Raw genomic sequence first — 15,690 nt, 5'->3', positions numbered from 1 at the left:
CTGCTGCTTTAGACCAGTATGAAAATGAAGCAGAAGCAAGAAGAGAAAGCTGTGCGACTTTCTCCTGTGCTGAGCCTTTTCTAGACAAGTTCATTTCTGAGATCCCTGTTAAGTGCCTAAACAACTGACTCACCTATTTTTCCATTAAGCAAAATACCATAATACAATATATCATACATACTTAGATTACTTAACTCCTTTATTTTCACCATAATTCTGCTTCCTCTACTAAAATTAGCAGCCGGGAATTATCTGTATATTTAGCAAATACTCTGAGGAATAAAAACAAAACGTAGAGAAACGTACAAAGCACACTACAGCCTCCGGTGTGCAGGGGAAACACAATGCTAATTCCCTCTCTTGACCCCTCTTTCTCAATTTAGAATTTAAAACTAGAACATGGAAAATTAAACTATTCCCTCTTAGGATATGATAAGCAGTAAAGCTTATAATAAATATCTGGGAAGATAAATTAACCAATTTATTATGTGAAGGGCAAGTAAAAGTCAGACTTCATAATGATTTGTATACGTAAGTGAGTTAACATTGGTAAATGTTGAAAATAGGTTGGCACATAAATACTAATTTTTCATATTAGCTACCATTAATTACAGAAGTAAGTTGCTCTACTTATATTTATATTTTTAAGAAAATTTGCTGTGAATGAATTCAATATCATATGTATATGCTCAATATATGTATATATGTTACACATAAACATATATGAATAGGTGTTATATAGAAAATGAATAGATATACATGAAATGTTCCTAAGAAGACTTATCCTCCATTTGCATGCTATGTAAATATAAAGGGCATTAGATTCTTCCCAATACCTGTCAAATCGATAACCAATTGGTTTTCAATTACTCAAAAAAAGGAACACTTAAAATTTTTAGATAAACCTTTTATGCAAAAAGTTAATTGGCAACAAATCTTCTGACTTATATTAAATATTGGCTTAAATAGTATTTTAGAATATTTTATCTATTTGCAGAAAAAAAGCATATCATTCAGTGGCTTCAGAGAGCATTAACTTCTCAGGACATTTCCAGTTAAACTTCTAATTCATTAGTCCTTATTGTACAGTTTCTATTAAAACAAATTGCATTGAGTTGTACTCTTTTAAATAGCTAAGCTAGCAAGGGGTATATTTGCATGTGTTGAAGATATTTAATTATAAATATTTTTATAAATTCCTTCATAATTAATTTTCTGACAGTATTAAAGTTAAATAGGTATGTTTGGCAATAGTTAGGATGTTTGCAAGTACTGTACAACCTCTCAGGAAAAGACATGAATTTGAATTTTTATATAGAGTTTACTAAGCTGTTTACATCATCAACTCCATTTTGCATCATTCAAAGCAAAATATTCACCAGCCATCTTCATTGGACATCCCTCTTTATTTCTTTTCCCAGTCCTTCTTCCCAAATATTAAATTTCCCAGGGTTCAGAATTAGGTCCTCTGCTCCTCTCTATCTGAACATTCCCTTACATCATCACATTCTGTCCTTTCACTTTAAATTCCATCTGTGCACAGTGACTCCCAAATTTCTGTCTCCATTCCAGACCTGGCTAAGGAGCCCCAGACTCTTATCTCCAATTGATTCGTCACATCTCTAATTGATGTCTGGTAAGAATTCAGTCGTTCATGATAGACAAATAGAACTCACTTGCTTATCCATTGTTTGACTCTTTCTCATCTCAGTTACTCATAGGGAAAACAACAGTCATTCTCTATAACTTTTTTGTCCTTTTCTTGACCCTATGTAGATGTTTCCCTTCTTTCTATCTCCAGGGTTGGCATTTAGTCCCAATTACCATCTCCCTTCTCTGTCCAACCAACTCAATCACCTTACCGGCCCTAGGCAGACTCATTTCCAATCAATTCAATTCAATTCATAGCAGGGAAGTAAGATTAAGTCTGTTTAAACATTCCAAATGGCTTCTTCTCATGGAACTTTGGATAAAATATGAACTCTTTCCATTTGCAACAAGGCACTGCATGACTTGCCTCTTGCTTATCTCCTTCACTTAAACACAAACAACTCAGTCTCTATTCACTATTATGCCCTGGCTGGCGTATCTGTACTTTGAATCCACCAATTTGCTTGGTTTTGCCCTAGCACCTTTGCACCTGCCAGTTCTTCTTCCCATAGATCAAGATTCATGTTCGTAGGCAGTCAACAAGTATCTCACAGACACGTCTTCAAAGATGCTTTTCTTGATCCTGCCATCTAACGGGGCATTCACCACTGAACTTGGCCTATTTCTATTAAATCACACTGTTTTTCTTCACAGCACTTATCAATATCTGAAATGTTCTCACTTCATTTGTTTTCTTGTTTGTTATCTTTCCTTGCTGCGATGTAAGTTTCAGAAAAGTGGGCACCGGGGCAGCGCTGTGGTGTAGCATGTTAGGCCATGGACTGCAGTGCTGGCATCCCATATGGGTGCTGGTTTGAGCCACGGCTGCTCCATTTTGGATCCAGCCCCTGCTATCATGCCTGGGAAATCAGCAGAGGATGGCCCAAGTCCCTAGGCCCCTGCACCCATGTGGGAGACCCAGAAGAAGCTCTAGGCATTGGCCTGGCAGAGTGCTGTCCACTGCAGCCATTTTGGAGGGGAACCAGCAGGTGGAAGATATCCTTCCCTTCCCCCCCTCTAACTCTGCTTTTCAAATAAATAAAGTTTTTTTTTTTTTAAATGGGCACTTTCCTGTTTTATTTACACTGCATCATCACTACTATGTTCCTAATGTGTACTTGGGCTGTATGAACAATTATTGAGTCAATGAGAATTGTCTCATTTAATATCTTTTGCTATTATCAGCATTTTTCAGATGAGGAAATTAAACCTTTGAAAGATAATTTTCCCAATATTTCATGATTGGCAGGCTCAGAATGGAATATAGGGAAAACTATAGGCTAGATTTCCAAGATCGACTTCTTAACCACTTTGAAAATAGAACTTGTTTCAATCCATCATTTCTACCTCCATCTCTGTAAGTTACATTATCAGTTCCCTGGCCCTTTTCTTTTGCTTATCTCCCTCCTGAGATCATTATTTTCTCTCATAGCTGAAATTCTGAATTTGTATCTACTGTTTCACTTGTTTTTCTTACATATCTTGATCATCCCTAAAGAATCAATAAGAAGGTTTGGAACATAAAAACATGAATCATTGAAAAGTAGAAATAATTAGTATTTATGAAGCATAAGCTAAGATCTGATTTTAAAAACCCAAAGCGTATCTGGAAATCTAAGAAGTCAGAAGAGAATGTTTGCACTAAATAATCTCATTGTCAGTTCACATATAACATATTAAGCAAACAATAAACATCCCTTTATCTTTACTTTCTCTAAAGTTATAGCCAACTGCTCTGTGGAATGGGGAAAAGTAATATAGTCCTACCTAGTTCATTGACTAGGCATCTTGGATGAGAATGAAAAGATGTTCAGTTGTCTCTACTTCCTGGAATAAGATGAGAACCTCATGTGTTTTCCATGATCAAAGTGCTCAAGAAAGGTCAAGTTACTTCCCTTGCACTTCAAAAACAGTGAAAAATCTAGATACCTTGGTGAATTATTCAAAGATTTTCACTTTGTGTAATATCAAAAAACAAATTAGGTGGGGGAAAATCCATTCTTTCCATTGGATAATTCACCTCAAGAGAGCCTTCCTTGTACTTGGGTAACTCCCTTTTCAAATAACTGTAATGCATCACTTTTGCATTATTTGTGTAGCAAAAGATGAATCAACCTAAGATGTCTTTGCGCTTTGTCTAAGAGCCATACAATGTTAAGTAAATTAAATCTTCTAAAGTTACATAAGTGGCTTATTGCACAACGTGTATTGGGCTTAAGTGCATGTTTCATATAAACAACTTCAACTGCCTTTGGTCCTGCTGTGATTCCTGACCTTCATGTAGTCATACCTGAAACTCTCTGGTTACCCAACTGACCACTCAGAGGACTGATTAATGCAGTAGAAAAAGAATAGGCTGAGAATAAGATAGACCCACATTAAAACCCCAGCCCTCACTCTAGCAAGCAAGCCCCCATTTGCTATTAACTGGTGAGCCTGTAGAATTACCCTGCAAAACCACCTTGAAACCTAAGGATTTAGTTATGTGGTATCTGTATATGTATGTTTTTAACTCTTTCTCCAAATAAATATTTCATTGTCAGAGTAAATCACAAAACAAACAGCTAAAACAAATTAGGAATACTGTCAAGTCCCAGTCCACTTTGTGTATATCACTTTATTTTTTTAAGTACTTAGTAATAATCTACACAAATCAGAGGCAGCTCAGGACTTGTATAACAGACGTTTGCAGAGAAAATCTCATTGGAATGGAAGCCTGGAAATAGTTTTCTAGGAACACAGTTTTTACTGTGTATATTACACATAGAATTTAAGTAGTGATTTTTTATTTATAATTTATAAAATATTGACATTCTGATAGTTATCCAGAGCAAGGCATAGTATTATTTTATGGAGAGAGATTTGGGGAAGTGATGGAAATTTTGGAAACTTTAAAACCTTTCTCAAAGAAGCCACTACCATAGATATTACAGATTTCATGAAGATAGGCAGGGGATGTGGTATTCCCAGCTAGCATTCATAAAATAGTTGTTCATCATATAAATTAATAAACTTATGAGTAAATATGTAGACTTAATTAGTCTGATCACATGAAATAATCAGAAACTTGTCAGGTGTTGAGTGCTAGGAATCTGAGATTTTTATGTGTCTATTTATTCATTTTTGTATTTCTTAAATTGTTTAGAATGATCATGTTTTACCTAGTAAAAATAGGGATATACAATTTTACACATAGCATGTAATCAAAAAAGAGAGAGAGAAAAAGAAACTGCTAGCCAAGCTCTATGCAATTTCTTCTTTATTCCCAGAAATTTTCCAAATAGTCCATCATACTAACCATCCATTCCGTCAGTGGACCAGTCCCAAAAAGCTACAGATAATGCTAGATCAATAGTGATCCACTGATAACTTAAATAAGCACCCCAGTAAAGGGAGCCCCAATATTATTTACCAGGTGATCACAGTAGAAAAGCACCTACCCATAAAGGAAAGAAGTGGAAGAGCAAGTGGCATGGTCTTTGAACTAAATTTTAAGAAGCAAATATAATTCTCCCAGTTGAAAAAGGTTGTGAAAGGAAGAAAAAACAGCATAGCCCAGCCAACACTTTGGAGATAGGAAAATAATATATTTTTAGGAAAGCACAAGTTATGAATAGTATATGTCACGAAATGGTTGCAGATTAGGTTGGAGAAATTTGGAAGGTTTCAGTTAGATTGCAGGTGCATTTGTGGTTTGTTTTATTTTCTGAAATGCAGAGACTAAAGGAGGATATTTGGACATTTTTCCCACCCATCATTTTATATTGAGAAGATGTTAAACTTACTACTTCAGTTTTACGCCTTACTTTTTGCTCGACTAATTAGTAAGAAGGTGGTAAGAAGTGTGTAGACTAGTCCATAGAATGCCATGCAAATGATTGAGAATGAAAACATAATTCTATGGGACAGGTGTTGTGGCACAGGGAGTTAAGCTGCCCCTTAGGACAACCGTAACCCATGAAGTCGTGCCTGGAGTCCAGTTTCTTGCTAATGCGCATACTTGAGGTCACAGATGATGGCTCAGGCAGGCTCCCTACCACTCCTGTGTGAGGCCTGAATGGTGCTCCAGGCTTTTGGCTTTGGCCTGGCCCAGCCTCAGCTCTTGTGGGCGCTTGGTGGTGACCCAGTAGATGACTCTCTCTCTTTGTCACTTTACTTTCAAAATAGGATGAATCAATCAAGTTTATTTAAAAAAATATGCTAATTCCAGAAGGTAGAACAGGCCCTCAAATATTTTTAAAAATGTTCGTCAGCTATGTAATAATCAAGAGAGTTAAAATCTCAAAATAACTCTAGCTGAAAGAGCCCTCCCTCTCAAAATGAAGGGCATTGATAGAAATATCAACACAACTTAAATCTGAGAATGGCTGATACCAATGTAAGTCTGACAAAAAAGAAACATTACGTTATAGGAATTATATTCAACATAACATTGACATGTAAAAAAAACTAGAAGTAACTAAAACTATATGCAGGAAATTTTTCTGGCTAAACGGAATAAGACGAATGTTTTTTTAAAAAATCAATTTTTTTATTTGATAAGGAAAATTACACTTAGAAAAGCAATGACCAGGGGCTGGAGCTGTGGTGTAGTGGGTAAAGCTCTGCCTGCAGTACTAGCATCTCATATAGGAGGTGGTTTGAGTCCCAGCTGCTCCACTTCTGATCCAGCTCTCTGCTGTGGCTTGGGAAAGCAGTAGAAGATGGCCCAAATCCTTGGGCCCTTGAACCCACATGGGAGACCCAGAAGAAGCTCCAGGCTCCCTGCTTTGCATTGGCCCAGCTCCAGCATTGCATACATTTGAAGACTAAACCAGTGGATGGAGGATCTGTCTCTCTCTCTGCCTCTCTGTAACTCCGTCTTTCAAATAAATAAATAAATCTTTTTAAAAGAAAGAAAGAATCAAAAGAAGAAAGAAAGAAAGGAAGGAAAGAAGAAAGAAAGAAAGAAAGGAAGAAAGAAAAGCAATGACCATAAAATAAAGTTCCCAGAGGTATAAGCTGTAATCAGTAAAATTTGATGTGGGGGAAGCTGTTTCATGACTCTGATTGTAAAATTAGAATGAAAATAATGCTGTTGAACATCAGCTCAGGCTTTTTTTTAAAGACAATGATTTAATTAGGCTATATAGAAATACTGAGAGAATTAAATTAGGTTAGCTTTTCTCTTTAAAACTTCCATGCAAGGAAAACTAATAAATGTTGATACATTTCAATTAAATGTTTGTTTTCATTAAAGTTGAGTCAAAACATCCTTGGTATTAAGTTGTGAATGAGGCTCCACAGGGAGCTGTTAAAGGAGGGAGTGTGGAGATGAGTTTTGCCTTTTGCAGAGGTTGTTCTAGCAATGGCAGATAAGGACACCGACAGGTACTGAAGGAAGGGGAGATTTCAGGCTGTTGCTGAAATAATTCTGCTGCTAAAAATCCCTATCAAAGAGTTGGAGATTGTGTTGGGTTTGTAAATTATGTAGATGGCAGAATCTGGAGTATTCCCTGAAACCCCAAAGCAGGGAATATAAAGTGAGAAAAATTCAAAGGCCTATAAGAATTTGATCCTCTGCCACCTAAACTTAAGCTATGTTTTTTTAACCATCTGTTTGCTTTTTCATTCTAATGTGATATTAATACAAAGAGAATAGGTTCAATGTAGTTCACAGATACAATTCTAAGAATATAATGATATTCCCTCCTTCCCTCCCTCTCTTTTCCTCTTCCTCCCTCTCCCTCCCTCCTTCCCTTCTTTTTGTTCTCTCTCAGTATTTTTAGATAATATTTTTAATTTATATTATAGTCAAGGGCTTAATGCTCCACTAAATTAAGAGATCAACAAGTAAAAAGACCTAGTTCAGTGGGAATATACACAGGACTATAAACAATAATCAAATGGAAAGATGCCCATTTCAGCAACGGACAATGACTCATTGGATCCAGCTCCAATGCTGAAGAGCTATGTGCTGTGATTTCGTGGGACTGTATGATTAAAACTGACAACTTTGCAGAGAATCTCATAGCTCTCAAAGTATTCCCATAAATTTTAATGAGTACAGTAGTTTATTAGATGAGTAAATTGTGTTTCAAAGGTCAAAAATGGTTTGGATCAAGATTATGACGTTTATAAAGCTAAATTTCAAAAATAGGAAGGGTTCTCAAATAGTCATGGGAAGTGTGCATTATGAAAAAGCTACCTGGATTTCAAAACCTCTCTGCACTGAAACAAACATTTTTAATTCCATTTTTCCTCCAACCTTATGAAGGACCCTCATATTTCTTACTCCAACTGCCACAATGTTCCCCAACTTGGAAAGACTCCTGTCTCTTTCCCTAATGCATTTAATATTTTTCTTAATGTGAAATAAAATTATTGGGTTTTGTAAGTATAGATATTTAAAATATAATAACCAAATTTTATTACCATTACATTGTCCATTTGGTATCATTTCTTAGTATTATTGCTTTTTATATAGGTTTCTCTAACTATTTTCTTGCATATCAGGACTTGATTTTTAAATTTTTTATTTAGTTACTTGAGAGGCAGAAACAAAGAGAGAGTGAGAGGATACTCATACTGTTTCACTTCCAAATGCTCACAACAGATGGGGGTCCAAAGCAAGGAAGCCAGAACTCAACCCAGATCTCTCATCCAAGTAGGATGATCCAACTGCTTCACTCATCACCACTGCCTCCCAGGGTCTGCATCTGCGGGCAGCTGGAGTCAGGTGTCAGATCCAGGAATTGAACCCAGGTGCTCTGCTGTGGAAAAGGATGTACTAACCGACCAGTAGCTGAACTGCTAGATCAAACAGCTCCTGAATATCAGGAAGTAATCTTCAATTTAACAAGTGGAGCATTTGTTCTTAAATATCAGTGATATCCATTAACTTCACTTTATCAACTGTTGATATCATAAAAATTGTGAGGGTGATGGTGGATTACCCTCAACTGTTGCCTTCTATCCAGCATTGAGGGATCACTGGAAGTTGATTTACTTCCAACTGTGCAAGTTTTAATAGGAAGAATTTAAATATATGAATGATGATGATTTTACTTGAATATCATTGCATTGTAATTAATTTCATAAATGCAACGTAAGAAGTATTCAAAAAGTTCATAAAAATGTGTATTAAGAAAAACTAAGCATGGATTGAAAATATGTTTGCACTAAAATAAGCTCAACTTTTAATCTCTTTAACACAAGTTTTTGGAAGTATGCTGCATATAGTATAGATGAACGAAATCAAAGTTTCTGTAAAGTAGCTTTTTTACTCCAGTTTTTCATTTTCAGGAGGAAATAAATGTGTCATTTAAAACACTATATAGCTAAGCACCATGCAATACATTAGCATTAGTTTTACACTGGGATTCTGGAAAACTATAAAATAAAAACATCAATAGTCTTGCCGATTGCATTTTCAGAAGTTCGCCGGTTGCAGATACTGAGAATAGCCACAGAAAACGCTTATTTATTTTCTTAATATTGACTTCGTGAATAATTATGTCTGCCCTGTATGAAAGAATATGATGGTTTTTGTTTCCTTCATTAATCTTTCTTGTTTTTCTTCTGTAACTTCTGACTCCTAATTCTCTGCTCACAATAGTCCTTCCCCAGATTCTCCTGAAAGGTCGAAATCAAAGTAGTTCATTGATACATAAACAGGAACGTAGACTAAAGAAAGACTTTGGGTAACAATTATTGTTTTGCCCAAATATTTAACAATGCACACAAAATTCCAATAATTACTATAATTTCAATTTTTGTATTTTTGAGTAGTATGTACAGACATCATATCAAATTGGTAAATGAATATTATTCAATATTTTATTTTTTCCTGTATCATTCTCTAAAGAATGCTACCTTTATGTGTGCAAAATCACAGTGCTGATTCTATATCCAGGTGGGGGACCAGTACTGATGAATATATTCAGGCCAAACTGAAATTCAGTTTAAACTAAGTTAAGGGGCTGGCGCTGCACTGTAGCGGGTAAAGCCACCATCTGCAGTGCTGACTTCCCACATGGGTGATAGTTTGAGTCCCAGATGCTCCACTTCCAGTCCAACTCTCTGCTATGGCCTGGGAAAGCAGTGGAGGAAGGCCCAAGTCCTTGGGCCCCTGCACCCACGTGGAAGACCTGGAAGAAACTCCTGGCGCCTGGCTTTAGATTGGCACAGCTCTAGCCGTTGTGGCCAGTTGGGAAGTGAACCAGCAGGTGGAAGACCTCTCTCTCTCTCTCTCTCTCTCTCTCTGCCTCTCTTTCTCTCTCTGTGTAACTCTTTCAAATAAATAAACAAACCTTTTAAAAAAAAAAAAGAATTGTCTCTAAAAAATAAAAAAAAAACTAAGCTAAATTTCTACTCCAATTTTCTCCTGTGTAAATAATCTCTTAAAGATATAAGATGATGAAAAAAATCAAAGGTCTGTGATGATGACCCACATTGACACCATACGCATGGTCTGAATAGGAAACCTTGTCTTCAGCAATGCTATGTGTTCACCAGTGTGAATCGACCTGACTAAAAGGTTCTGCTCTTTGTACACTCAGATTGAAATTCATGATCACTCTGTGTCATAAGTAGTGATTCCCAGACTCTGTGCAAATGGTTCATGTACACACCACCTTGCATCTGTATTCACAAACACTCCCCCAGGACCTGCACCAGTATCCACACCAGCACTGCCAGGGTGGGACCCGATGCCTTCTGTTACTGCCCTGCCAGGTGGGTACTTCCCTCTCCGTCCCCTACTTCTCTAAATCAGCCCACAAACTGACTTCAGCTAGACTGCCCAAAGAGCAGGTCAAGGGGAACAAAGTACAACATTCTCAAACTATGGATTTCTAAGTCAAGAGGATTTTTTCAGACAAATGTGAAGCTGAACATGAAAGAAGGAAGTAGAAAAGAAAAACGGGATGGAGGCCAAAGCCTATAAACATTAGATCCAAAATAAATTTAATTTTTTTAAAAAGGATTTATTTATTTATTTGAAAGACAGAGTTATAGAGACAGAGGGGGGGGGAGAGAGAGAGAGAGAGAGAGAGAGAGAGAATCTTCCATCTGCTAGTTTACTCCCCAAATGGCCACAATACCCAGGGTTGGGCCAGGCCAAAGCCAGGATCTCAGAACTCCATCAGGACTTCCCGCATGGCTGGCAGGGGCCCAAGTACCTGGGCCATCCTCTGCTGCTTTCCCGGGCACATTATCAGAGATCTGGGGCAGAAGTGGAACAGCCAGAGTATGAACTAATGCCCTAATGGGATGCCGGCATTGCAGGTAGCAGCTTAACCCACTGCGCCACAATGCCTACCCCAAAATTTAATGACAAAATTGTCCTACTAACTACACCCTCCTACTTTGCCTCTGTTTTTTGTTTGTTTCATATTCTCCCTCTCAGATTTTTCTTAACCTCACTTTTCCTTCCATCACTATAAACTGGAGATTAACTCAAAATATCTATTATTTATTCAGTACTTGATAAGAAATCAGACACGTATGGTATACTTTCTGTTTTCATAAAGGTTACAACAGCAAAGCATCCACTGATTCATGTATCATCATCAAGGTTGTTGTCCTAAGAACAATTGAAATATTTGGAAAATGCCAAGGGAAGATGGGAAACAGTGAAGCAGTTTTGTGACAAGAGTGACAGAAGAGGAGGTCAGAGGAGAGAGAGGATTTGCGCAGAGCCTGAAAGGCCTTGAGGAAATCCAGAGCAACTGGGTGTTGGCAACACCTCCCACTTGTTCTCTTTTAATCAGTCAGAAAAAACACATCCCAGTCCAGTACCAGCCCCAGTTCCTAGCTTATTGGTGGACCCAATTGCTATGGAAATAGTAGAATTTTAATGAAAGGGAATGAGAAAATATCAGTACCCGTCCCTGGCTTTATTTTATTCATCTAAGCTATAGAAGGCATCCAGAAGGCATGAGACTTCAGACTGATTGGGGGGCACTACAATACATTAAGTGAAAAATAAGAAAGCCATGAATTAAGGTAATGGCCATGAAGATGCAGAAAGGGAGAAAGATTTTCAAAATTAGGGAACCTCAAAATTTCGGGACTTGGTGAGCACGTTCAAATTTAGGAAAAGAGATAAGTTCCATGTTTCTGAGGGATGAATCTGGAATGGAAGCATCAGGATGATCAACAGAGTAGGCAATGAGTCCACAAAACAAAAATAAACTGGCCAAGGATGGAAGCTCATAGAATCCCAACATTTAAGAGGTGGGCAAATATGGAAAAACCAATAGAGCATAATTATTATATAAATCTCATATACATGTAATAGTATATGTATAAATTGATATGTAGATATGCATATGTATATGAACAATGTAGAGATATCTGTATTCCTACTCTAGTTAATTATCACTGGTGAAAGCATACCAAACAGAACAGAGAAAGAACCTAGCTTGTGCTCACCACTCTGCCTCTGTGCTTAGTTACATAAAATGAGAGGACATGAAAACACAACCCAATATTCCCACTTCATCTATCATCTAACAAAATGCACTGCAAATCCTAGCGATGATAAGTGTTACCAGCAAGTTTTCAGCAGGAAATATTTTAAAAGTAATCATTCTCACATCCCAATACCTCTAGACTGTAGAATACTTAGTACTAAAGTAGAATTATTTATAAATTCTGTTAAGAATTTGCTTTGAACACTTGAAATGGTCTAGGCGTGGCACTTGTTTGTAAAAATGCAGATGGAAAAATAAAGAATTATGTCCAGGAAATGAGTCTCAACTGTTAAGATTCATAATTCATAACATAAATCACATAGCAAAACCAATATATCTTAACTACTATACTATGGGAGGATAGGTTTGCAGGGTATTTCATATTTATCAGAGCCAAACATCACTCATTGTTCCTTATATTCTCAGAACCATCACTGTTCACAGAATTATTGACAAATTTTGAACAAAGTTTTTGTTTCTGTTTCTCATGGCAGAGGTGCAGCAAATGGAAATTAAGAACTTTTGTGTAAAATCAAATCCAGAACCCCGGGTAACCTAGCAAAGCTTAACCTTGACTTTTTATGCATGTGCATTTTAGAGATGAAATAAAATAAAAATCTGAATTATCCATCTATCTATCCATTGATGTCTTGCTACATTCAGCTCCATTTCTACTTTTAAAGCATACAATTGTTGACTTTGCTGCTCAAATACTTAATATGTGCTGTAGTTACAAATTAATTTTAGCACATTAAAATAAAATATGGAATACAACTCATTTTGCTAATAAGGAAATATAGAAAATGTTATTAACTTTTCAACTTAACATTAAATCAAAGAATTACTCTTGTAACTTAAAAATAGCATAGTAGTATTTACAAATGCAGTTATATCTGTATATATTTTCTCAAAATAAGTATATATTTCAGGAAGAATATCAATGCTTTTAGAAAAATGTTTGCCCTCAATATTTATGTGAGCAACTGAACATAAGCATGATCTTTCAAAATAAATCCATGTGTATCAACTCATTTATTTATAGTATACATTCTTTAGTAGAGTTCACATCAGGTTTCTAGATCCTACTATACTCATTTTGATTATGAATTTAAGCATATTTCTTATAGTTAAAAATACCTTTAATTCACTGAATTGAAGTTTTATGGTGGTTTACTCTGTGTTCTAAAAATATTTCAGTATTTTTGTGCTCATTTAGAAATGCTTTGTGACATTCCTTGGCGCAGAATTTTCAGCAAACATATGCTTTGATTTATGTTAACACACATGCATCACCTTGATAAAATTAGATTTCTTTAAAATTTGCTTTTGTTTATGACCCAAACATCATTAGAGAGATTGCAACTTGATAAATATTTTCTGTATTAAGACAAAATATTGTACCTACATAGAGTTTTAAATCCATCTCGGCAATAGGCTGTAAAACCACCCTAACAAAAATTCCATCTTAGGCTGTTTTTTTTCCTACTCTCCTGAGTTATCCAAAATATAAAATACAATCCAATGTGCTCCACACATAGCTACTGCCCTCTCCTTCAGGGGAAAGGAAAATGGTAACAAGTTAAAAATAAAAGATTTCAAAGTGAATTTCAATGAGAAAGATTTTTTAAAAATGATTTCTTTTTTTTAACCTTTCTGAAATTTCTATAGAAGTTGCATTTCAATGTCATTTTAAGAATAAAAATTTCTTTTTAGACACTGTATCATGAAGAGAAATATTAAACATCAATTTACTGGTTCTATTTAATAATCAAACAAAATGTACTCAATGACCCAAACTGTAACTGTTTGTGAAATATACATTGACTGGACCATAAGTATACAAAGATCTCAAACTTAAATAGGTACCCACAGACCAATTAGTTATATTTTCCTATAGGACATAGCATTTGCATTATTTTCAAAGCTTAACTATTTCTGTCCTGTCAAAGCTGTAACGTTTACCCGGCACTCAGAAAGGGTGGTGGCCCTGGAAATATTTCCAAAGCAAAAATTCATAGAAACTATTATCAGGAAACTAAAAACCTGATTTGAAATATATCCTGTGGTAATACATAGAAATATAATATTTTAATAAATATCTAAATGTACTTTTGAACAATCATATACTTAAATATTTAAGAACATATTTCAGTAATAATCAAAATTTGAGGAAGCAAACTCTGGGCCCGAAAAAAGGGAGGGGCTTAGAAGCAACCAAAGCCATCTTACGACTTCTCAAAAGTGCATTTTTTTGTTAAAAGGATGAAAAACTCACATGTTTTGTCATTTTAAAATTCTTCAGACTTCCATAAACATGTTCATGTGCCTTTGGGGACTAAGTAAGTCTGTTGCTTATATGATACTGGTGAACAGTTTGTAAACAAAGATTGATAGACAATGTTCTCATTCTAGAATATGATATTTATCCCCTCCAACCTGTATGCCTTTTAAAAAGAAGCAATGTATTTTGTCACAAACAAGCCATGTCTGCCCAAGCCACAGTAACCTGCACCATTTTACAACAGGCATATCGCTTCCAGTCACCAAGTCCACGTGTTTTTAATGATTATTTCAAACCAAAGCTTCTCCAAAGGGAAATGAAACAGTAAGGAAATATTAATATGCTTGGACTTACCAGCAACAAACACTTCTGTGTCCAGAAAGCCAAAGCCAAAGGCCAGAAGTCTAAGCCACAAGTACATGGTCATATCTGGAAATCAGCTGGATCCGGAAGAAACAGCATGCGTCCTTCTGAAAGGAAGAACAATGGTTATCTCCCTGAAAGATTCTCTCTGTTAAACCAAATCCAAAAGAAAAGAAATGACTGCATACCCTGCACCGTTGTCTTATCAGACGGGGAGCAATTTCCTCCTCTGCTACCCTGGAACAAACCGCCTGCTAGCTACATGAACTGCTAGGTGGTGATGTCAGATTCGGTTTTACTAACTTCTCCAAAAATACTGTAGAGAGCCCTCTTTGCAGGAAGTCAAAAGAGTCATTCAAAGTCAGTGCAATGGCATTTTACTTCCTTAATTCAAGCAATTACACTAAGTTTGTAGGCTTTGAAAAAAGCATTTTCCCCTTTGGGAAGAGGATTTTCTAACTATCCAAATACGACTCCTCTATGTTCTCCAATATAACTTTAAAAATGTCAAATACACCCCAAAATCATCAATGATTTCCATACCTAGGAGATGACCAGATTCAGCATGGGTGTCACAAAATGGGGGATGGCAAGATGGTAGAGTGAGCTAGGAGAGAGCATCTGTATCTGAGTTGTTAAGATCATCAAGTGAATGAGTAAACTGGCGCATTATTTTTGGCAACAAGTGTCATTTGCCATGAGGACATCCAAAACCCAGCGATATGACAGTTTTAGCAGAAAAACCCATTTCCTATGCAAAGTCACTTTCAGAGACCCAGCAGCATGCCCCAGATCTTTCACAGATATCCCTGTGAGGCGAGGGATGGAACAAAATGTCACTTCCACTACAGCAGATCCTGCTTCAAAAGAACTCGGGCTTCTGTGGCTTAGGATACCCGGGTGCTACTGATGAGGAAGAGAAGGGCAATAGAAACTGAG

At 36.3% G+C, this 15,690-nt stretch overlaps 1 protein-coding gene across 1 annotated transcript in view; it reads right to left on the bottom strand.

Moving 5' to 3' along the window:
* Positions 1–14,972, bottom strand: part of PTPRC (protein tyrosine phosphatase receptor type C) — a 114,105-nt gene extending 99,133 nt beyond the window's left edge. Inside the window, exons 1-2 of the mRNA XM_062210738.1 lie at positions 14,940–14,972; positions 14,743–14,858 (exon numbers count right to left, since the gene is read on the bottom strand). Of these exons, the coding sequence (XP_062066722.1) occupies positions 14,743–14,815 (73 nt within the window). The 5' untranslated portion in view covers positions 14,816–14,858; positions 14,940–14,972. The remainder of the gene's footprint in view (positions 1–14,742; positions 14,859–14,939) is intronic.
* Between the last annotated feature and the right edge of the window lie 718 nt (positions 14,973–15,690).

The sequence above is a fragment of the Lepus europaeus genome, chromosome 14, assembly GCF_033115175.1.
Source record: "Lepus europaeus isolate LE1 chromosome 14, mLepTim1.pri, whole genome shotgun sequence".
NCBI lineage: Eukaryota > Metazoa > Chordata > Mammalia > Lagomorpha > Leporidae > Lepus > Lepus europaeus.
The sequence above is the reverse complement of the archived record's forward strand: the minus strand, read 5'-3'. Positions and strand labels throughout refer to the sequence as shown.